Raw genomic sequence first — 25,292 nt, forward strand, 5'->3', positions numbered from 1 at the left:
AGTCTTATATGAATTACTGTTATTGCTTCTGTGATGCAGCTTATTTTTAATGTGACAGATGAAAATTGTCTTGTAAATATTATAAAATTATTAGTTGTGACTCTTTACATTTTTCTCCGTTAGTTTTATTATAAGATAATATAAAAAAAAATTATTGACAACATTCGATTAATTTTCTACAAAATTAACAGAAGAAAAAAATGCTTATCAGATAATACTCTTATAAAATTTATGCGGAAGTTATGTCCGCAGAGTTCTTCACGTTTTTACGATAATTTGAAAAATCCACGGCTAAGTCAATTTCATCTGTTTCCTCGCCAAGAAGATGGCCTTCCTCGATTTTTGACTTTCCAAATATTCTGTAAATAGATTTTGTGTGATGCGCTACATTAATTTTAATATTAGCTAATTTTTCACTATCCAAATAGGTTTATATGTGACAAAGGCATATAGCATAATAACACATTATATTAGTTATATAAATGCACTTCAATAAATTATGTATTTGTTATTTTTCCCAATGGAGATGTAATGTATTAACGGCAATGAATAACATAAAAATCTGCATAAAATGTACTTCTTTTCATGTAAAGTACATTCTATGGAGGTAATTACTGCAAATGTATTAGTCGCAAGTAGGATTAGGTAATGTAATTAAAGATGCACATATGAGTATTTATCCATCGAAAATATTTGTACAGTAGAATAAAATTCATACATTATGTTCATACAATTTTTCGGACATTCCAGTATAACCTATTTACATATTTTACTAATTACCTATATAATATTTATTCATTAATTACTCAATCTCCTTCATTATTTATTATAAAGAACTATACCTATAACGAAGATAATTTCAATTAGATAATACATTTCTCCGCAGGCGAGAATGTTCTTTTTCTCAGTCTTATATTTTGTTATAAGTAACAAACCAGCATTTCTTGAGAATAAGTAAAACTTTTGTAACATATGAAATAAAATCTTCCAGCAGAAATCATAATTTGAATCAAATCCAATCATTATAAAATAAGAATAACATAATCTCATACATGAAGTTACAGCTTAATTTAACAAAACATACAGAATGATTCTTAATATTCAATATATATTGATATCAATTAATTTTCTTTGAAGTCTCTCAAATAATAAGTTAGGCAGAAGTTAGATTTTTTATACTTTTGAAAAATTTTAGAAAGTGAAAATTATTAAGAAAATATATTTCGGAAAAAAGTTATAAGAAAACATTCATCGATATTATTCTGAAATTAAAATCAAAATATGCAATTAAGAATCATCATGTATAAACATTATGTATATATAATATATAAAGTTATATATATATAATATATATATAATATATTTTACAAGACCTGAATTTATCAAAACAAATACTTAATTAAATTATATAAGTTATTTACAAAGGATATTAAGCATGAAGTTATTGATTAGTTACATATGATTATATTATTCGCAAATAATAATAATTATAAACACAATATTCAATAAGCAATAAGCGAAGAGAGGGAACAGCATAAGTCGCATTATCAAAAATAATTTTGGCATTTTGTACATGGTTAGTATAAGAAACAAATAATTTCCTCCCAAAGTTAACATCAGTTAGTTGTGCAGAATGTTAAGCAATGGAGTTGCTGCCAATGGAATTTTGTAAACGCAACATATTCATTTGCCTATACCTGGACAATGTGGATGTCGATCTGTTTATTGGTACGACTGAATCATCCAATCCACGATGAAGTGATATTGTATCCAATTCAATCGTTCGAGCTGTAGAATGGGCTTGCATAGCTGCTGTATATTCGGAAGTTTCCAATGTGGTTTTAGTTGGTTTATGATAACTGCACAGATAATCAATATACATTAAAACATTCTATTCATTGTAAAATAATATAATTTCTCTATCTCTTTCCTTTTTTAAGATTACATTATAAATATTTTAAAAATTAAAAAAAAGATACAGTTACTCACAGTTTCAATAATAAGGAACTTCCTACTACTGACACGCTACTTAAAGCCATGGCGGCGGAAGACATCCATGGCTGTAGGAAGAAACCAAAGGAGCTAAATACTCCGGCAGCTATGGGAATGCCCAGAAGATTGTAGACACTAGCGAGTAAGAAATTCAGTCTTATCCTACAGACCGTTTTTCTCGATAGATCTAAACACGCGATTACGTCCAGAAGATCGTTCTGCAAAAGATTTGACATTGTTTTTATGTAACAATTTGTAGAACATATTACTTTCACTTATTGGTATACGACTTACGCGCATCAGAACTACGTCGGCAGCCTCCACAGCAACATCTGTTCCCGATGCGATAGCAATACCAACATCTGATTGAGCTAAAGCCGGACTGTCATTGACACCATCTCCCACCATAGCAACTCTCAAACCCTGATCCTGTAGTCGTTGAATTTTAGCTACTTTGTGTGACGGTAAGACTTCTGCGAAAACTTTGCTGATGCCGACCTATATATTCCGAGGAAATAAAGCCAATAGAAATTGATTTTATCTCAGAAATTGAATCTTCTATGTATAAAAGGCTCTCGTCATTCCATACCTGTCTGGCAATCGAAGCCGCGGTTTTCCTGTTATCGCCCGTCAAGAGAATCACCTGCAATCCCATTTTCTTCAAAGTGTAAACGGCGAGATGTGCCTCGGGTTTCACCGTATCGGCGACGCTGATCATGGCGACAAGCATATTGTTTATTGAGACTAGGACTGCGGTGTGTCCTAGGTCCTCCTCGTTAACCATTTGCCTCTCAACCTCCTCCGGGATATTGATCGCATTCCGGCGCATCCATTCCCGGTTACCGATGCATACCTCGTACATATCGTCTAAATCACCAGGATCACCACGCATGCCGGGACTTAAAAGTAATTGCAGATCTATGTTTTGCTTCTCCTGTGTTATCTCGGCAATCGGCATGGCTTCGATGGGCACGTTGTTGAGAATGTATGTTCCAACTGGCGAATCGTATGCATGATTCATGTAGTTGACGATCTGTTCGGATTTCAATACCTCGAACAGTGCGCCGTCCAAATGAGTTACTTTACATTTTAAACCGCAACCGGCAACAGCTTGGAAATTCGAGTACTGTCCAGTCGTCGTCAATCCGAGTGTCTCTTTCACGAAGCGTACGATTGCTTAAAAAAGAATTAACGGTTATTACGCGTTTTCGCGTAATTAAACATTAATGTAAATGTAATTGCACAAGAAACATGATGTTTACCTGATGCGATAGGATGCTCGCTGTTTATTTCCGCTGTGCCAACGACTAGTAACATCTTCCCCAATGAACAGATCCTCTCTTCTACGAATAAAGCGATCTTGGTGACGGTCGGAGTACCGTGTGTCAATGTTCCCGTTTTGTCGAAGACGACACATTTAACTTTGTGCGCATTCTCCAGCGGCTCGGCGCCTTTAATCAGGATGCCGTTCAGCGCGCCTACGCCCGTGCCAACCATAACTGCAGTCGGTGTAGCCAGGCCGAGGGCACAGGGACAAGCAATCGCAAGTACTGCCAGAGCACTTCTAAAAGCATACTGAAATATGATCTCCTCGCGATTCATACCGTGCTTATTAATCTGATCATTGTGTGATATGGGCAGCTGCTCGATATTTATGTAGCCAACGATAACCCAAATCACTAGCGTCACTATGGAGACTGCTATGACCAGGGGTATGAAATAGCCGGCTATCTTGTCAGCCAGATGCTGGATAGGCGCTTTGTTCGTTTGCGCCTCCTCCACCAAACGAACGATCTGCGCCAACGTTGTGTGTTCGCCCGTGTGAGTGGCGGTGACCAGCAACGGTCCGTTCTGATTGATCGAACCGCCGATTACCAATGAACCTTTCTTCTTTGGCACTGGCATGCTCTCACCCGTAATCAGACTTTCGTCACATGCAGACTGACCGGACAGTACGCGACCGTCAACGGGCACTTTGGCGCCTTGGACCACTTTCAGTACGTCGCCGCGTTGCACCAGATCGATGCTTATCAAGCGTTCCGATAGTATTTCATTATTGGGTCCTAACGAAACCAACACAGCATCTGTGGCTTTCAAAGATAATAGTTTTGAGAGAGCTTCGGATGTTTTTCCCTAAAAGCGACATATATTTTAAAGTTATTTTTCATATATATAGTGATATATTTTATATTTTTTTACACAGACGGAATTGAAGCATGGTAAAATACCTTCGCTACATGCTCGAGCCATCTTCCTAGACTGATGAAGACAAGAAGCATTGGTGGAGTGTCGAAGAACGTTTGTGGACTGACATTCTCTTTCATTATTATAGCGGCAGTGAGAACGGCGATGGAATAAAGATATGAGATCGTGGTAGTCATTGAGATTAAAACGTCCATGTTGGTCGTACAATGTTTCAAAGCTTTATAGGCTTGCACGTAGAAATGCCAACCGCCAAAGAACTGCGCGCACGGATAGTAATGCAAATAATTAATTCAAAACATACACAGCGAGATACGGTAAAGATAAATGTGTCTATCGCATTGCACATACCTGCACTGGTGTAGAAAACACGAGGAGTAACAGATTTTCCCAGGAAAGACCAGGCACTATGCAACACATCTCCTCGTGCGTCTTATTACCATAGGACATAATTATCATAAAATACGTCATTGTTACCATACATGGAACTCCGAAAATCAACGATACTAAGAACGCCGTTCGCCATTTACCTATCTCTTCTCTGCGACATAGACAATGATTATTAAAAATTCTTATATACAACGACGCATACATTATTCATAAAAATTGTATTTACTTTTGATCCAAGTAATCTCTATTCTCCTTATCTCGATTGCTAAACAATTGGGCCGTAAATCCTAATTTATTGATACATTCGACGATATCTCTAATACCGGTCTTTTCCACGTCGTACTTGAACTTTCCCCGCTGCGTCGCTAGAGCAACCATCGCCGATCGTATACCAGGTAGCCTCTTCACGGCCGACTCTATTTTATTCACGCACGAAGCGCATGTCATGCCCATGATCTGAAATCAACTTGTCAGTCAGGATAGTGCTACGTAAGATGTGCATACGAAATAGTTATGTTCAGAAGACAAAGCTATTGAGCGTTCTCAGGGATTCTTTATTACAATTGATTTGTACGTTTAGATTCAGCAAAGTACTAAATGTAAAAACCAAGCTATGGTTCATTTGATACTGCAAATGACTGACCAATCAGAAAAAAGAATCGCTAAGTTCATTGAGCGGCTTTATCTTTCTGAACGTAGATATTATCAAACTTTCTATATAATTTAAATTTAAATCTTTTTATACCAAGCACATTCGAGAATTGTGCTATTATAAACAAGCAGGATTTATTTCCCAACTAAATGGACAAAGAGATATCTCTTTTCAATTAATATTAATGCCACACACGCACGCACGCACGCACATACACACACGCACGCACACACGCACAATCTGAAAATATATCTTAAATCTTCAACTATCTTACTTTTAATTCGACATCGCCTTCTCCACTCCCACATTCCTCAATTAAGGTCGTAGGGAAACCCAATTCTGATATACTAGAAGCGATATCCCCCGCTCTTATTTTGCTGGGATCGTATGTAACTTCTGCCTTGGCAGCCATCAAAGCCACTAATATACTGCTTACGCCATATAGTTTCTTGCAGTGTTTCTCTATCGCAGCAACGCAGGAACCGCAAGTCATACCCTTTTTCATAAAAAAAATCAGTCCATTATCCAGCCGTTTATAATGCTAACGCGAAGCGTTATATCATTACATGGAAAATTTGTAAATATGTACAAAAATACAAGGCATAACGTACTGTTACATGCAGGAAACATTTTTGTTCTTTCGACAGTTCTTTGATATCACCAGCCCCGTTTGCCTGCAATACCACCTCCTTCTCCACCTTCTTTTTCTCTACTTCTTTCTTCTTCTTCTTTTTATTAAGAACAAGATCCGATTGCGATCTCTCAGTGTCGTCCGTTTCTTTCACATACGCGTTGAAGCCCAACTCTTGTATATAAATTGCAATCTGATTGGGCGTTAAGTCAGTACTGTAATAGATTTTGGCTTCTTTATTTTTCAGGCTGATGTTCACGTTCTTTATACTGGACTTTTTGGACAGAGCACCTACAGAAGAAGATACATATGACTCTTATGGGAAATGTCGAATCTAAGCGATGTAAGATCTGAATACAAAGCATAAAATTTCAAAATTTTAAACATCAGTTATTGCTTGTATATGAACAAGATTGATTGACAATGATTGCTCGTTCATATACAAACGATTATTGTCAATCAATCTTTCAGGTACAATCTTTTTTTTTAATGGATGCAAAAATTACAGATAGAATAAATAAGAACTGAGATTTCCTAGTATTCAGTTTTTAGATACTGGTATCGATGAGTGCTGAGTCACGCATCCCGGATTTGTTTATCTTCAGATGTCGACTTACCGGTGATGTTTTTAACACACGACGTACACGTCATTCCCTCTATGTGTATGAAGCAGATACTGGTGCTAAGTACTGAAGAAATTTTCTCTTCGTATTCCGTAGACTCGTCGGACGGGGTAGCGGTGAACCCCATTTCCTCGATCGCCTCCGCCAATATTTGTGGCGTAGTTTCGTTGGTCTTGTACTTAATGTAACCGGCTTTCTCCTCCAAAATCACCCTGAGGTTAACGACATCGGGCCGTTTGCCGATTATCCTCTCGATGTTCGTCACGCAACTCTGGCAGGTCATGCCCTTAATGTTGATTTTAACTGTGTTGGTCTCCTCCGCAAGCTGCCGTGCTTCCGACGTGCGCGGTACGCGCACCAGGTGCGTGGTACCCTCGTAATCGGTGTCGTCAGAGCCATCCCTGTAAAGTTTAACAGTGAACTCAGAATTGCAATGTAAGTGGTTCTTATAGCTTTGGCACAATGAAACTAGGACATTATCGATCTTAATTTAATTTTTCACAGAATGTAATGTATTTTATAGTTGAAATTTAATGTAATATGATGTATGAAAAATACTAATTAATGATAATCTGAATTTTATTCGTTTTTATGCAAAGATATCTACAAAAATAAATCGCTTTCAGGTGATCTTTATATCTAAATGGCGCTTTCATTTATAAAAAAAACAACGTGACCCCCGTAAAAAAATATACGTTCCCCTCAAAACTATTTCACTTTCATCTAAAACATTTTTTCGTATCAAAAATAAGTGAAATATTCAAGGTTTTCAAGTTAAGTGGACCCCACCCTGTATAATATTTATATCATAAGTAAAAAATATTTAAAATTTTAAAATTTTGTAAGCATATATTCTTGGACAAAAAGAAAGAATAAATGTTTCTCCATTGATGATAATACTGCTATTGTATGAATATTAGGTCGCAAATGCTTCGAAATAATAGGCGCATGCAGTAGTATTACATATAATGACTTTATTTAAAAGTCAAGTGGTATTTTTTTTGTTTCCACACATGTCTAAGCATGCTTGACCTGATTTAGTCATTATTTCAAATTTATTTGTGTTCATTATTTCGATAATAAAGCATTTGCGATTAAATGTTCATATTAGGAACATTTATTCTTCTTTTTTATCCAGGAACACACTCATTTATCTTTTGTACTTTAATATATTTACTGTATTATCTTAATAAATATATTGCTTAATACTACTTTAATAAATAAGCAATAACATTTTATATTTAGACTTTATTACGTCTTTTAACAATGTATTCCATATATTCTAAAGCCTTATGTCCATGATAGAAATCGCTCGGAGATCTCGGACAGAGAAAGAATTAAAAAATTACATTTGAACAATTTAACCACATGATAAATACAATTAGTCAATTTTTTTTCTATTTGAGATCTCCGATTTCTAGCATTGTGGACCCAAGACTTCAAACAGACACAAGACGATTCTTCTGTGTGATTATCACAAAAAATAAATTGCGAAATGACTAGCCACGATGGTTTCACAATATTTTATTTATTGTATATCTTTTTTTATACATTTGTGTAATCCGTATGACGCAATAAACTGAAAAACCTCATATTCATCATTACGTGAATAAGTAGCATCATAGATAAGATATTACAAAAGTTTCGAGGAGATTCAACAAGGTTACAAGTTAATGGCGTGCGCTATTAATTTACAGTAGAGAATTCCAGCTGATGTTTAGCATGCAATGATCCATCATCAGAAGACAATGGAAGAAACATCAGTCGGTCATATAATCTCGGATTTCGTAAAAAACTCTCTTTATCTGCAATCCGCGGCTCACAGATAACAATGGTATGTCGACTGCAGAAACAAATTTCTCTGCAGACAACAATATTCATCGAACAAAGTTGCATTATAAACGTCACGCAGATGAACTGATTCGCTCGAATATTACGCAGACAGGATTATAAATTATAAATTTGATATTAAAATATACATGAAAAGAACAGTTTTGCTGAAGTATCTAAAAATTTAGCTAGATTTGAAAATAATTTTATTGAATAACCAAAATAATTATGTATAGGACGTTCAAACTGGTTCCTAGAATGTCAATTTTTTTGAAGTATTGTTCATCATGCTTGAGATTCTTACGTAATTATTTTGGTGGTTCAAAATTATTTTCAGATCTCTATCTGGCTAAAATTTTAAATACTTCAGCAAAGTCGTTCTTTCCGTGCAATCGAGAAAGTTAATGCGCGAGTTCATTTCATTTCAATTCGATTTTCCGAAGCTGTTCTTGTGTCATGTTAATGTCAAAGATGCTTAAGAAATTATTAGATAGATGATAGATGATCATTCCTAAAACTATTCAAAAGTGGCTGAAGTCTATTTGATTCTCCATTTTTCTTTGATTTTATTTGATCTATAAGGAAACAAAAAATGAAATTTTATAGAAATCATTTCCTAACAGCATTTCTTGGAAACGTTACACTGCTTAATAATTAAGCAGTTATCTAAAGAGCTTACCAGAAAGTATCAACGGCGCCATAAGTTTTGCCACCAAGAAGAGGCAACTTTTCTTCACTATTCATCATTAAATAGAGTCTTAAGTTTTCCAATATTAAACCTTAAAGTTTTAAAAAAATATTTTTGTCTCACAATATTTTACGTCGTGATTTCTTATCTTCCTCGATTCAGACTCTCGTAAATTATCTATTTCCTATCATCTGATAGGCACGATAAACATGCAAAAAGTCGAAAAAAAAAGAATTTAGAACAAAGTTACATTTTCAACAAACCAAGCAGATATTTGCTAATTAAAAAAATTGTCAATTTTTATGTTGAGATACAAGGGCTGCTAACTTTAGGGAAACCAACGTAGTAACATACGTAGTAACGTACGTAGTAACATGTTGCGTATGTGACTTGTTCTTTAAAACTTTGCAATGATCGAGTAAATAAACAGGAACATCTTTCTGAAGTAATTATTTTTTTAAAATAATTTTCCAGGAGCATCCTTGGCTGCGTTCATAGAGCACGCTATCAGCACTAATTATCCCATTTTATCCTTGTTTTAAATCCAATGAACGATAAAGATAGAATGACACAATAGTGCTAATAGCGTGTTCCACAAACATAGCCAAAGATATTAGCTTCTGGAAAACTATTTCGCAAAAATAATTACTTCAGAAGGATGTCCCTGTTTTTATTTACTCGAGCAGTGCAATATAATTTTTAAAAAACAAGTAACATACGAACATGTTTCTACGTAATCGGTTTTCTTAATTAGTGAACGTTAATCGTTATGAGAGAAGTTCTCGTGAGAAAATTCTACGTTATCAAGGAAAATTCTATTTCATTGTCCGCCTGCTTATCGTCGCGCTTGGATAAGAATCGCGATACAAAATCGTGATTCGATTTCAACCAATGTTAATAAACCGAACCGGATTTTCTATCGCTATTCACCATGGAAACTTCAACTATCGTCCGACTATTTCAAATAGTCAGACACGCTGTGGAGAGAACGATTCAGGGAAACGCATACACGATTGTCGATCGCGATCGGTCACCCGTATGAAAATGCGATTTTTCGCCAACAGATTGCAGAAACGTGGACGTCCGCGATTTCTACGAATTCGATTCGTGCGAATCGAAGGCGGCGTACGAGTGGGGAAGGCACGGCACCAAAATATTACGCGATACTCGACACGAATTGATATCACCGAGCGACTGATAACTTCACTAATCGCTTGCTCCACCAACGGTTGCTCACGGATCGCCTTTTTGCCCACGGCACTTCTTTGTCGCGTCCATCAGAGAGGATAAAAGCCGAACGATCGCGCGAAGCCAGCTGATATGCGACCAGCTCGACAAACGTGACAATGCCGACCTAGAGGCGCCGAAGGACCGTTCGATGAAGAGCTCGAATACTTGGAATTCCATGGAAGATGCCGGTTAAGGGATAATCGAGAGTAAATTGATTTCACCCCCACCGAACGAAGATTGAACTTTCCCTCAAATATTTTTCTCGCTCTATTTTAATCTCGAGGAAATAATTTTCGATTTATGATAGGAAAAATTTAAATTTAACATACTTCATGTGTCCCAAGCGATCCACTTAAATTTATGTTGACTTATGTTTCACGTGTCAACACGTAGGAAACAATATTAACATGTCTAAAATAATAATAATTTGCAAAGATAAGATCACACACACACACACACACACACACACACACACACACACACATAAACCTAAAATGATAATTTGAAACGATAAGGATAAATGGATAATCCTTATCTCATTCCAAATTACTCTTCATTATATCTGCACTTACCATAAAACTTAACACTTATGATACCAGAAATGGATCATCCTTTTCTTATTGTTTTAGATATATTATTAGGTGTATAACTAGTTCCCGCCGTTAAATATCAAAATTTCTTTATTAATGTAAAAGGAACAATACAATTGTTTTAATCAAAATATTTTCTGTTTACATCTACCACCTTTTGCAATTTTGAGGCAGCATATAAATGCCGTGGCGAAAGAATGTTTCGTCTCTTGACGCAATAAAGTTGTCGACCCATTTTTTAACATCTACTTTATTTTGAAAGTACGTTTCGGAGACGCTGTGCTGCATCGATCGGAATAAGTAATAATCAGACGGCGCAATGTCTGGAGAGTACGCTGGTTGAGGAAAGATTTCCCATTCAAAATCATACAACGCTTGTTTCACTTTATGAGCGACATAAGGCCTTGCATTATCGTGGATCAAATCATTTTGAAGCCACCGGTCGCTTCTTTTGAATTGCTTGACTCAAACGATTTTTTAATCAATTTTTTGAACGTTTGAGTCAAGCAATTGAAGAGAAACGAATGATACAGTTGCCTTGAAACGAAAAGATCATTTTGCTCCACAACAATGCGAGGCCTCGTATTGCTCATAAAGTCAAACAAACACTATTATTTTAAATGGGAAATCTTTTCCCACTCAGCATACTCTCCAGACATTGCACCATCTAATTATCACTTATTCCGGTTGATGCAGCACACCGTCTCCAAAATACACTTACAAAATAAAACAGATATCAAGAAATGGATCGACGACTTCATCGCATCAAAAGATGAGACAGCTGCCTAAAAGATGACAAAAAAGAATAAATGCAAACGGCAAATATTTTGATTAAAACCATTTTGTTGTTTCTTTTGTATTAATGAAAAAATTTTGATAATTAACGGCGAGAACTTAGTTATACACTTAATATTATTGTTCCATGTGTTGACACGTGAGACGTAAATCAATATAATAAACAAAATTATATAAATATATAAATATAAATAAAGGACTATCAATCTTAAACAATAAAATAAAATTCAGACAAGGCTAATGAGAGTCAAACGCTGATGTAAGAGCGAAGAATGCAGATAATACTCAGGTGTTAATGGTTATCTTCATTTATTTCGTCGAACGTTTCGGCTCACTTTGGAGTCATCTGTGGCGAGTACAGTAACAAAAAATCTTCTATTGAGAGCAAGTCACTTGCAAATTGGCAGAAATACAGCAATCAATACACTACATAAATTTACAATTTACCATTATAAGACAAGAATTAAAACTTCAAATAATAAAACCACGTGACTCACCTCAATGGAAAATGAAAAACGGAGCTCAGAAACATTGATTCACAATTTTAAGATTAACTACGAAAGTTATAATATATTAAGTACACGTCGTTCCTCTGACAATGAGTATAAAATCGTATCTGTTCGTCGTGACGTGTCGTTTAAAATTAAACGTTACAATGTGACAAGGGGACTAACAAACAAGCATTGAAAACAAACATAAAACAGAGAGAGTTCGAATATCAATTTTGTTTAAACTTATCCAAAAAGGAGGCATACGAGTAGTGCAAACACTCCGTGTCTGTTCTTAAGTTAAGTCCATTCTTCTACATATAGATATGAGACATTTCTTATTCAAACGTTTATTGAGAAATCTCTTCATATCAAGAATTTGGACATTTTCCCAATCAAATTCATGGTTAAAACCAAGCTGATGATCTGTGATCACTGATTTATTATTTGAAGTTTTAATTGTCTTATAATGGCAAATTATAAATTTATGTAGTGTATTTTTTTTTATTGCTGCATCTCTGCCAATTTGCAAGTGATTTACTCTCAATGGAAGATTTTTTGTTACTGTACTCGCTGAAGATGACTCCAAAGTGAGCCGAAACGTTCGACGAAATAAATGAAAATAACCATTAACACCTGAGTATTATCTGCATTCTTCGCTCTTACATCAGCGTTTGACTCTCATTAGCCTTGTCTGAATTTTATTTTATTGTGTAAATCAAGATAAATTTGAATGGACCATTTGTTAAATTTAAAATATTTCACGTGTTTTAAATTAGAGATGCACCAGATCGTAAAATTATCGGATATCGGATATCCGAAAAAAATGTATAATCGGATATTCGAGAAGGCAATTTTTCGAGTCGGATATTCGATATTTTCTAGATTCCGAGACAATGTCTAAAAAAAAGTTGAATAAAAAAAGAAAAAAGAGAGCAAAAAGGAAAAGGGACTGTAAGGGAAAAAAAGTGATAATAATTATGATTTTAATGTTATCATCTAAGTTTGATTATCAATAGAGATAATAACTGTAAGAAAAAAATTGTAATTTTGCAACAATATATAAGATATTATAGCATTATGAGTATATGCATACTTATTTATAAAACATTTATATAATAAAAATTTAATGATATATTACTCAAATATTTATAATAATCGCAAATTTAAATCAATTGTTGATAATGTCAGCGTTCTTAAATTACTTCCGGGCCTTCAGGGCCCTTTTTATATGGACGAAAATTTGCCCAGGGTTGACGGTTTTTAACAGTATGTCGTCGGTGGCATGATGTATCATTTTATTCTTCTTTAGTATTCGATGAACAACAAGGATAAATAATGCATCAAGCGTAATTGCGCTTCATGTGTAATTCGGAACACGCTTTATATTCTATTCCTATTTTACGTCTAATGAATGTAAAAAATAGAATGGCACGATAGCGCTGATACTGTTTATATCGCTCTCCGAATACAGCCTTAGCTGAACTTCTTGCACAATTTATCTTTTTTTTATCTCTCCAACGTGAAAAGAAAAAGAAGAAAGACGAACTGTGTACAAAGTTCAACTGAAAAGAAAAAAGATCTGCATCAATGACGCAAACTGAAAATTTCAACCGGATATGTATTCCCGGATACTAATGATATGATCCGACTATCCGCTCGGATAGTAAAAAAAGTGCCAGATAATACCAGATACCGAATACTTTTCAGATATCTGGTATATCCCTATTTTAAACGATTCACTCAAATTTATGTTGATTTATGTCTCACATGTCACACACACACAACACATGAAATAATATTAATATATCTAAAATAATAATTTGGAAATATATAAGGATAATCTAGAATAGTAATTTGAAATGGTAAGGATAATCCATTTCTGGAATCGTAAACGTTAAGTTTAATACCTACATTTCATGCGATCCACTCAAATTATTAATTTAACATAAGATGAATATGTTACAAAGTAACACAGAGATTATGTGAAAAAAATTAACACAAAACATTAATACAATTTGTAAGCAACTGTGAAAGTATATTTTTTCAGTGAAACTGACATTTATGATATATTAAATTAATATTGTAGTATTTTATTCATTTATTTCAGAATTTACGTTTTAAAATACATTAATTTTATGTTATTTGTTCATTTACTCGTAAATTATGTATTTTAGCCTAAGAAATGTTTAAAATATCAATTTAATATAAAATATTCAAATAATACCTATAAAAAAAAATCACATTATATTAAATTAATATTCGGATACGTTACAAGTTTAACACAAAATTTTAACAAGGAGTAAATTAAATAAATTGAACTTAAGTACTCTGGTTTTAACACAAAAGTAAAATGTTTTTTACTTTGTACAGTACAATTACAAAGCTATTATATAATTACGTATTATATAATTGGCAATGTATACGATCGCATATTTCCCGGCTAATGCTTTTCCTGGAATATAATAAATGTAAAAGATAAAAGGCGAATCTTTCATTACGCATACTACATTGTATTATTCTCCTGCAGATGTACAAGCACGAGGGTTTCTTAATCACTGAACAATGTGGCATTTTATCATTACGGAATGTCAAATTAAACGGAGTGTACGCGATAAGTTGAGCATGATCGACGTCAAAGACAGATCCAATATTGCCAGGTCGCTCGTGCATCTTGGCGGTTTTGTATCGTAAGATGCAGTTAACGCAACGGTAAATTCTGATTGTGTAGGTTACGCACAAATAGGTATATTTTATGTTCAAAAGTTGTACGATACTATAGATCTTAATTTTAATGCGCGTGAAAGTTACTAGTTCAAGTAAAAGACACGCTTTCTGCTCATGATAAACTTTCATTTGGCAAGCTAGACACATATATACATGCGTATTGCAGAAGAAACTTAATTAGAATCCAAATACGTATTAATGAGGTTCTAATAAGAATTCCGCTGATATGCAACCATTGTATAAGCTTATAATACACCACTGAAGCATAATATTTCTTGGTTCCTGAGAAAGCGTCATGTGAAATTCTCACGATACTCAGAGAAAAAGACATAATGACAGCAACAACTATATAGATGATAACTATACAAGTTTTATGTAAAATTAATGTACATATATATAGTTGAATAAATTATTTTATAATTATTGTAATTATAAAATAGCTTAACCATGTACATTAATTCTATACAGGGTGTAACTGAAATAACGCCCACTAATCATATAGTGCTATTCCTAATAAAAAACTGAGACGAAAAGTCCTCTACCATTTTGCAATTTTCGCAACATCTTTTTTTAATTATCCAATAAGCAAAATGTCTAAAATCGACGTATAAGATAGCTTTAAGATATATCTTTAAGAGTTTTTTTTAAGAAAACCTGTATATAAAACATGTACAGTTATCACTTATTATATAATGATTATCAACACTAATTTCTCTGAGTGAACTCTCTTGCCTATAAATAAATATGATAATAATTATTTTCAATGCATGAGTATTGAATGATAATTGCAATTATTGTACAGAAATAAATCAAATAAAAACAATATATAAATTATTCAATTTTATCGTGCAAAAAATGTTTGATCTTAGCAAATGCGAGTTATATGATTTAATTCGAAGCAGTTTTTCGAAGTATAATAGATATTTGCATTTTAAGATATAGTTGATTTAATTTGAAGTAAATAATCGGAGTTGGGTTCTTGAGATATTAAACAAATATTAAATAAAAAAAAAAACGAGCAATTAAGAGCCTTAATACGCGGCTCAAATTGAGCCGAAACGTTCGATTATTATATTTATGTAAGTTTTGAAACATATGTTGATAATATAATCGCACTAACTACCGTATTAAATACTCTTAATTGCCCGTTTTTTCTATTTAATATTTAGTTTGAAGCAAATGAATATGACGTTTTAACATTCGAAAGGGTTAAACCTGCTATATCAAGATTAACTCTAGAAAATCAACGATTTAATTTCTCGGATTGTGACTCTACTTACACTCCAGACTAAATTTTTGGAAACGTTTTTTATAAATTAACATTTTTGAGTTTACTTATTTAAATAACATTATGTTTTTTTAAACAGTAATTCTTTAAATCCAATAACTATCATTGGATTTAAAGAATTATAATTTAAAAAACACATTGTTAGGAATATTTGAGTAATTCCAAAAATGTTAATTTTTAATAATTGTTTCCAAATTTTTGGCTTGAGTGTATATACGTATAAACAATAATTTTGCATACTGACCCAAGTAATCTTATATTTTCATACGATATTAATGAGCGGTCCATTTCATTCGTCGTCGTGATATCCGCCAGATTGTGATACGCACGTCTCATCCGATGGACTAACGGACCTCTGAACTTAGTCATCTCGCTTTAAATTAAACGACCAGAGAAGATCATCACGCCGAGTCAAGATTGTGACACTTATTTTGTTGCACATCAAGTTGTCCCTCACATTTCACATTTCTCTCACTAGCCAAAGATTAATCCTAAGATAATCCTAAGAAATAGGCATATCACAGTAAATATCGCTACTTTGTAGATCGCTACAAAAATGAACCTCGTGTGACCACGAGCGATGATTCACTGAAGTAATCGTTACTAGTCTTCTACGCGTCTAAAAAAAATACTAAACGACAATGAAACCGCGTTAAGTTCCCATTTTCGTTTTCACAAACATTTATTTTTTAATTGTTGCACGAACTGCACTAAAACTTTTCGTCTCGCTTTAGCCAAATTTCAAACATATGTCTATTTCACTTTAATTACAAAAAGTGTGCACTAGTCCCCAAGGATAAAAAGACAGTCTTCTAGTAACATTTTAAATTAGTCGCACACACGGTAACAACACTGTACCTAGCTGTAAAAAGTTATGTAAAAATATATTTTGCGTCTATAAAAATTGATCATAATGATCAAAGATTTAGGATATATGAAGCACGACAAAGGAACCAATCACATCGCAACACGTTATATGATAATGTTACATGTTTCACAAGCGAAACCGAGGCGAGAGCAAATATCCGGAGGACCAGGTGAGTCAGACTGAGGCTGACTACTTGAGAGTCTTGGGACAAGCGTAACTCGGACGAGAGAGAAAGGCCGCGCTCTAGATAACGATTCCAGTGAGATTGAAGGGGACTTCGTGCACATGCATGACGGAAGAGAGAAAAAGAAATTATCGCGTGTCTTATGCCGATAACGCAAGAATGTGACTTGAAATTCCGACATTCAATTTCAAAGGAGTTTTTAAATTAGTTTAAGAAAGCGGACACTTTTTTAAGTCGATGACGTTGCGAGAGAGAGAGAGAGAGAGAAAGAGAGAAGTTCGGAGGATAAATACACTTCTGAATTTTATTCACAAAGTGTCTCTGACTAGTAATATCAAGTATTTATTACATTTTAAGCATAACGTATCAAAGCAAGAATTAATATTTTATCTCGAAAAGTTGTTTGATATAAAGCATGGTTTATAATTAAGTTGATTTTCAAGTTGCTGCATTTTAAAGTACACGATAAGAATATCTCGATTATTCTGTAAAGATTGCACATGTACACGAAAGAAAAAATAATATTGTATTTAACAGCATCAGCATTTAACAGCATTAATTGAAAATAATCTTGTTAATTTAATAACAATATTAATAAGATTAAACAGCATTGATAAAATTAAAACAATTAATATTTAAATATGATGTATTTATTTCAATAATACTATTAACAACTTAACAAAATTATTTTCAATTAAAGACTAAGATGCTATTAATATAACATTATTTTTTCCGTATATAATTAAGATGTTTTCAGATGTTTCCAGATGTGCATGGTAAATACTTCTCGCGAAACGGAGTAACTAAGAAGATTTAAATACAATGCGCTTTCAATAAATACTGAAAAAACGTTATTATCTGTAAATTGTCCAATTAATTTGAAGTTAATCTTTTCTTGCTACAATTTTATCGAACATTATCTCCCTTCAAAAGATCATAATTGATTTTATATCATAGTGAATATATGTATATCTTAACAACAATGTTATTGCATTCATTTCGCGCACGTGATCTCGCTTAACAGTTATTAAACTGCATATAATTTAATGTCGTGATCGTTGTTTATCATGAGTCGCTGGGAATCACAATGTAATACGCTCGCGTTTAATAAAGTAAGAATGGTCGCGAGCATTAATCCAATTGTGCCGGTCATGTCTCTCGGAATTCATCTCTGAACAAAAGAGACGAATTGCTACTGACGGACAAAAAAATGTGACTGAGATAATTATAGAAAATTAATGACAAGAATAAAGCGTGATTCATTCAAATAGTCGAGTTGATCGAGAGTGGGAATCCATGGAAAAATTCTAATTCTTACACTCAGCACAGCATACTAATAGCAACTATTAGATTAAATAAATAATTTCCGTTTTAGTATATGAATATTATTTCTAAAAAAAAAATTAGTATCTTAATCGATTATATATTTGTCATTATTTGCAATGATTTTTGCTATTTATTTTATATATATATATATATATATATAGGTAGCTCTTCTATCTAGGAAAAATGTTTTGTTTTATGAACCAAAATTTGATTGAAATATATCGAACAAAAATTTTTGGTTAAAATATACCGAACAAAACTATAATTTTATACGAACTAAATTGTTTAGTTGGTAAAACAAATATTTTTGTTATTTACAAAGCAGAGAAATTATTCTGATTATATTTGATTGCTGTTAAAAAAAATTTCTCAACTAAATAATTTTGTTAAAAGCACTAAATATTTTTTCTGCACAAATCTTATATGTAGAATTAATATATACAGCTCTCTCTCTCTCTCTCCCCTCTTTCTCTCTTTCTTTCTCTCTCTAATTAAATAAACTATTTTACAATTATTGCAACAATAAAAGCGTATTTAACTATACATACATGAGTTTATTCAACTATGTATTGAATTGGAACAAAATTCGAAGTGCAACGAACTTCAAGTGCTGTAACTTCGTTAAAATTGAATGAAACTTAAATTTAAAGTTTTAAAGAAGAGCTTAAAATTTTTACTTTTTAAAAGTCACTATTTAAAAAAATCATCGTAATTCAAAAAATGAATTTTTTGAAACTGAAACTTTGCTCTATCGAATGATATAATTAACAATTTTTTTTTAAACATGTACCTACATATGATACAAATTAAGTAGCGATGCAAAATTTTGTTCCGAACATATTAATTTTACACACAAAATTTGTTGTTACCTTTATAGTTGCCATCGTTATGTTTTTTTTTCTGAGTGTACATTAACAATTATATAACTTACCCGGAGGCGGGTGTCTCAATTAATACGTTGTATCTCCACGCATTCTTGGAATTTCGTGCCATTTCGCTACGTGTCACTCGGAAAATTCCTCCTACGAATTACTTCAGATACACGTACTACTGTTCCTACAAATTTAGATCTGACAAACTTTTCTCTGCCCGGTACAATCACTTTTATTTCTCGTTACTTTAACTACATCTGATTCTCGTTGAAACGAGACGTATATAACTAATAAGGTTTCATAATGGAGCCGTAACATATCTCAGACGGATTCGAACGTACACTGACATTGCTCCGAACGATCTGTGCTCGATAACACGAAGGATAATGAAACACCTGTTAATACATCCACGTTGCACTCTGAACGGATCCGGATCAAATACGACGATCTGCAAGACTCCAATTTCGATATTCGATCGGTCCTCCGGTTACAACATGACGCTGTAGATACATTCGCAACTATGTTATCAAACAGTATCACATTCTCGAGATTGTGCTTGTAAATTAGGTTGCCTAACGAAAGAATTCAACTACCGCGTTACGAACGATCGAAAGTATCGAGTCGATATCAGTGTATTTTTATTTGTATTAGTTGAGATTTGATTTTGAGAAATTCTTTAAAAGCAGGAGAGAGATTGTGGAAATTCGTTAAAATCAGAGTACTGCTTAACACTAAAAATATTGAGCGGTCATTTTTGACCGTACCTATTTTTTAGATTTATATTACATTTGTTACAATGTAAAAGATAGAATTCTAATGTTTCTTGACCATTTAATAATTATGTCCTTTACATTGATAAAATATTTAGTTTTTCATCTTTCTTTTATTTTCATAGTAATTTATTTGTTTGATCCTTTTAGTGAATAAGAAACATTGATATTTTTAATATTAACTTCTAGAAAATTATTATATTGATACTGTACAGTTGAATTATTTGTTTACTGATATTGAAGCAATACGTGACATAGATATTTAAGATAAACTTAATTAAATCTTGTTCGACAGAATAATTTTTACCAATGATGTCGTTGATTGCGATAATGCAAATAATCGCGCTACATGTCCTGTCGCCCTAAGTGACATTAGGGCCGGTATTCATAATAGGTTCTTATTTCAAAATCATCTTAAGTAATGTCTTAAGACGCTAATGCGGCTCTCTGATTGGTTCGTGATACCTCAAGACAAAACTTAAGACGGTCTTGAATATAAGAACCGACTATGAATATCAGCCTATATGACACACAGTGGTGCTTTCGATTAAACCGAGCTCAACTGATTCATTTTCGTGTGCAAATGTATTATATGATGCAGTACTTGGAGAGGTCTAACTGCAGCAGATAAGATAACCCTGATGACAAAATTGGAGATCTCTTTCAAGTCACAAGGACATTATTACACTTTTAGTTTTTAAACGACATTTGTTCTTGCAACAAAACATGCAACAAGAATTGAAGTCAATGCCGTAATCCTTTTGCATGATTCATTGGTTCAACGTTCTATTTATCTCAAGGTTTCTGAATTATAAATTGTAATTAATCGCAAAATCTTTTTAAGATATATACAGTCTCCCACACCGCTCTTTTTAAATGAAGCAAAATGATTAAAATCTCAAAAATTTTGATAGTAAATCGGGTACACTGTATCGAATATTTTAAACTTTCGGTTTCGATTCGGAAATGGACTCCAGACAGAATGTTGAATTTTTTAAATATGTACTTTTTTACATATTCGGATTACATATGAAATAATAAGAAACTTTTGTTTCAAACGATTCTTCTGAAAATACCTTCATTGATTTTAAAATAATCTTGAAAGTAAATAAAAAAGTAAATTCTGTTGTGATAAAAAATTCAACATCCGGTCTAGAAACCTCATTTCCGGTCGGAACCGAAAGTGGAAAATATCACTATTCGAACGTACCTAATTTATTTATTAAAATTTTTAGGATTTGTTATAAAAATTATTTTCCTTCATTTTAAAAGGAATACAAATACAAGTCTGGGACATCCTATGGATAGATATCCTATGAATAGTAGAAACATTTACCTCTCAAATTTCCATTCAAATAAAAAAATATTCATAGATATAAACATGAGTATCTCACTCACCTTTTCTGTGCAGAACGATTTTGTGCCTTGTTATCTCCAGCTCCGATCCTCTCTGCAAGTAAATTTAATTAAACAATATAATGTCGATTAATAAATAGCATGTGCGTGAAAGAGTATTAGTGATTCAAAACGAAATTTCAGAGAGAGTATATTGGAACAAAATTTTTTTTTAATTAAGAAACAAATTAAACAATATATTTAAATTAAAAAAATAATAAGTATCAATATTAAAATCGTGAAAAAACTAAATTGACTAAAGATTTTTATCTTGTTAAAGATAATAAATTTTTTGATCATTCATGCGTGTTAACGTATATAAAACTCAATGATTTGACGAGCAAAAATGCAAATGCTAAATTTGCATCACGGAATGCTAATTTTAAAGACTAAATGTTTTAAAAGTTACAAGATTAATAATATAAAGGAAAATTATAACGGAATATTCTAAGAAAGACATTTATTGTCAGGCAATGTATTTATTTTCTCTGCTAATAAGACAAACCAATTTTTATGCAAATGATAGAATTTGTTTTCTTTGTTATCTGTTATCACAAGCTAAAAGTTTTAAGAGATAAAGGTTTGGATCGTTTACTCATATTTAAAAGTAGACATTATCGTCAATTATTTGACGTGCTAAATGATTCATGTCTTGTCCTGTTCTTATCACTGTATTGAATTGCAATGGGAATTTTTCAAAAAAGACATATCGACACAGGAGTCATTTTGTTTTCGTTCAGTATTCAATGAAAGAGAAAAACAGAATACCTCTTGCATTGATACGCATCTCTCTTACGTTCAGAAATCGAGTGCACCCAGGTATCATTTTATCTTTGTGATTCTGAATGTTAAACAAATGATAAAATGATATTTGGGTGTATCTGGATGAAATTTCTGAACGTAGCTTTGGAAAGCTCCCACTAAGGCTCGTTTTTACAACATGTGATTACCCAAGACTCGCCTAAAGATTAAAGGTTACCAAGAGATTCATCAATGAAATTCATAAATTTCTTGATAACCTTTAATATTTAGGTCATATATTGTGAAAACGGGACTAAAACTTTCTATCTTACTTTCGCCCTAAACTTCAAATATGCATCTATTTTATTTTAAATATGAGTGTACATTAGTTTAGCTACAAAGAAACAAACCTATCATTGAAATAAATAGCTTTCTGTATCATAAAACTCTTCTATAATTTAGAATCTTCTTTTGTTTAAGAATATCTACCAATGGTGAAATAGAATCAATTGCACTGCGTTAATACATATTAAAAACTCATATATAAGTAGTTCTTTATTAATAATAGTGTCACATTTTTAGCAGAATTTGTCTTACCTTATTCTTTGTGAATGAACTTAGGGTGTGTTCCACTTGATGCTCAGCGAGCATCATTTGTTCTTCGTTTAACATTTGATAAACAACAAGGATAAAATAATTTTAAAGCATTACGACAGTACATTGTTATACTTAAAGTGAAAAAGCAAATATATTTAAAATTTGGCGAAAGTGAGATAGAAAGTTTACTGCAGTCCATGGATATGTTCAGATTCCTACCCTACTGCCATCCAGGTATCATTTTATCCTTGCTTTTATCCTTGTTTACCGAATATCAAACAAAGATAAAATAATATCTGGGGAGTACTTGGATAAGAATAAATGCATTCCATTGCAATGACCAAACACTGTAGTAACAGACCTTACATATTACGTGCCTATATCAGGCTACATTTAGAGGCCCCCTCGAGTGCCCCTAAAAGTATCATTTTATCCTCGTTTAACATTGGACAACAAGGATAAAATGATACATGGGATGGTGTTTCTGAATATAGTCTTACTTTTAAACTTAAACACTTTTATATATTAGTGATTAATCATAGCTAGAAAAACATCACAGCTAGCAAAACAACTTTTACATTATCATTAAGAGGTTAAGTCTAAATCACAAGTTAATCGGATAATAAAAAACCGGACCTTAGTGGATTGGAAAACTATCTGGGAGAATAATAATAATAAAAGAGGTGATTTCTGAAATACAGGCGGTTCGACGTACCATCATCTGTATCTATGGGGTCACTGTCTGAATCTATGGTTTGACATTCCACCGACTCCACTCTCTTCACCATCTCCATTCTCTTTTATAACTAGACGCAGGTCGGGTGTGTTAGAGCGAATCATGCCAATCTACCGACCATCCCCTCAGCATCTCCACGCGTATATCGGCAAGGATCCACGTCCGATGTGTTAGAAAGCACACACAACGCGGACAGGTGTTTCTCGGTTCACTGTTCGATGCGGACACTACTCGCGCGAGGTTTCTAACCTAAACGCCACACGAAGGTACCTTTTCGGGAGCGAAATGAGCGCGCTAAGTTAAGCGTGAGGATGACTATCTCGTATCGGCGGACGAGAACGGAGCGGTCGCGTGGATTAATCGGCCGCGCGAATGGAGGAAACGGTGACGGCGACGAGCGCAGATACGAACAAGGTAGAACAAGGCGGCAACTCTAACGCGCGATGTGACGCGAGGCGACGCGATCCGACGACGCATGACGACGCACGACGACCGACGACGCGACGTGCGCACAATGAGTGCACACGCGCGCAACAAGAGTGCACACGTGACACACGACGCAAGCTTCACAGCATCCCTGCAATTTCCAGCTGACTGTTCGAAGCAAACTTGACAGATCAGACAGCTGACTGCGGCTGTCCTCGGATTATACGCTGATTAAAAAGAAAGAATTTTAAACGTTAAAGATATAATATAGCAATTTGTTGCAAAGACGGGAAAAATAATATAATACGGGAGTAATAAAAGAATTGATTGTCCAGATATATAAATTAATTAATGTGTGAGATATGAATGAAAGTATTAAGAAATGGGAATGAATATTAAATATTAGAAAAAATAAGAGAATTAGAAATAGAGATTAAACGTAAACACCAAATGAAAATAAGACATTTTATGTCAAATCTCATTTGTGGTCCATTATTTATTGCTTATATTTATTGTACATTACGCGTTAATTTATAATTTCTAATTTTTTATTCCTCTATATATTTAATATTTTTATTCCTATTCTTAATATATTTCTTCTATAGTGCCTAATTCTACAGCTTGACAGCACTCTTTTTTATAAAAAATAAATTTTACGCTATAATGCTTTAATTTTATGCTTTTACAGATCTTAATATTTTTTGTGAAATAGATGCAAACAGCGACAATTATTTCAAATTCGTTTGAAAACAAATTTCGTTATTATGAAAATTTAATCGTTATTCGAACTTAAGAGAATTGCTCGTTTTACGTCAATGGAGATTATAAACTTTAATCTCGATTTAATTATTTGAATGCAACAAAAGCTGCACTTCTTTACACTTTATATTTTATTGATATCTGTTTCCTCTTTTTCTCCTAGATATATTTTTCGCGAACAAGACAACGTTATTTATTAATTGTCAACGGAGGATCAAACATTTCCTCGCAAAGATAAATACTCAATAAGATAGAAAGAGAGAGATATATGTCCTCGCGTGTCAGTGAGGTTAGTTTAGTTCTCGCGTGACAGTGTAGTTGTGATTATTGTGAGGTTATTTCCTCGCTCGCAAAGGATCATCCGTTTGAAGACCGCTACGAAGTTACATTACACGTCGGCAAGTTCGACAAACAGTATCACGTGCAGATCTGCAAGTAGTCGTGAATGATGATTGTTTACTTCTTAATGTAAGGGATACCGCTCGTTAGCAG

At 33.3% G+C, this 25,292-nt stretch overlaps 2 protein-coding genes across 4 annotated transcripts in view; both read right to left on the bottom strand.

Annotated features, from left to right (window-relative positions):
* Positions 1–203: 203 nt before the first annotated feature.
* ATP7 (copper-transporting ATPase 1) lies at positions 204–24,103 on the bottom strand. 3 transcript variants are annotated; one of them, XM_018461607.1, is made up of 14 exons: positions 23,595–24,103; positions 21,545–21,596; positions 6,485–6,891; positions 5,848–6,158; positions 5,511–5,732; positions 4,811–5,040; positions 4,546–4,735; positions 4,221–4,454; positions 3,255–4,125; positions 2,582–3,168; positions 2,287–2,490; positions 1,990–2,210; positions 1,698–1,859; positions 204–359 (listed from the first exon to the last, which is right to left on the bottom strand). In XM_018461607.1, exons 1-14 carry the CDS (start codon positions 23,671–23,673, stop codon positions 230–232), a joined length of 3,900 nt encoding a protein of 1,299 aa, XP_018317109.1. In that variant the 5' UTR covers positions 23,674–24,103; the 3' UTR covers positions 204–229. The 3 variants fall into 3 exon arrangements, with proteins under 3 accessions (XP_018317109.1, XP_018317110.1, XP_018317111.1); XM_018461608.1 differs by lacking the exons at positions 21,545–21,596; positions 23,595–24,103 and adding an exon at positions 16,371–16,923; XM_018461609.1 differs by lacking the exons at positions 21,545–21,596; positions 23,595–24,103 and adding an exon at positions 9,000–9,096.
* The window catches only part of Plod (procollagen lysyl hydroxylase), a 30,024-nt gene continuing 25,331 nt past the window's right edge, over positions 20,600–25,292 (bottom strand). Inside the window, exon 10 of the mRNA XM_018461611.1 lies at positions 20,600–20,611. The gene's annotated coding sequence lies outside the window, so the exon portion shown is untranslated. The remainder of the gene's footprint in view (positions 20,612–25,292) is intronic.

This window comes from Mycetomoellerius zeteki, unplaced genomic scaffold, assembly GCF_001594055.1.
Source record: "Mycetomoellerius zeteki isolate Tzet28-1 unplaced genomic scaffold, Tzet1.0 scaffold124, whole genome shotgun sequence".
Classification (NCBI taxonomy): domain Eukaryota; kingdom Metazoa; phylum Arthropoda; class Insecta; order Hymenoptera; family Formicidae; genus Mycetomoellerius; species Mycetomoellerius zeteki.

What these genes read in the sequence shown, in the direction of transcription:
- ATP7 (XM_018461607.1), bottom strand. Translation starts at nt 23,673, where the DNA reads ATGGAGATGGTGAAGAGAGTGGAGTCGGTGGAATGTCAAACCATAGAT. An exon ending in CGGCTTCGATTGCCAGACAG is followed by an intron (nt 2,491 to 2,581) that starts GTATGGAATGAC and finishes CGGAATATATAG; the next exon opens with GTCGGCATCAGCAAAGTTTT. An exon ending in CCGACGTAGTTCTGATGCGC is followed by an intron (nt 2,211 to 2,286) that starts GTAAGTCGTATA and finishes AATCTTTTGCAG; the next exon opens with AACGATCTTCTGGACGTAAT.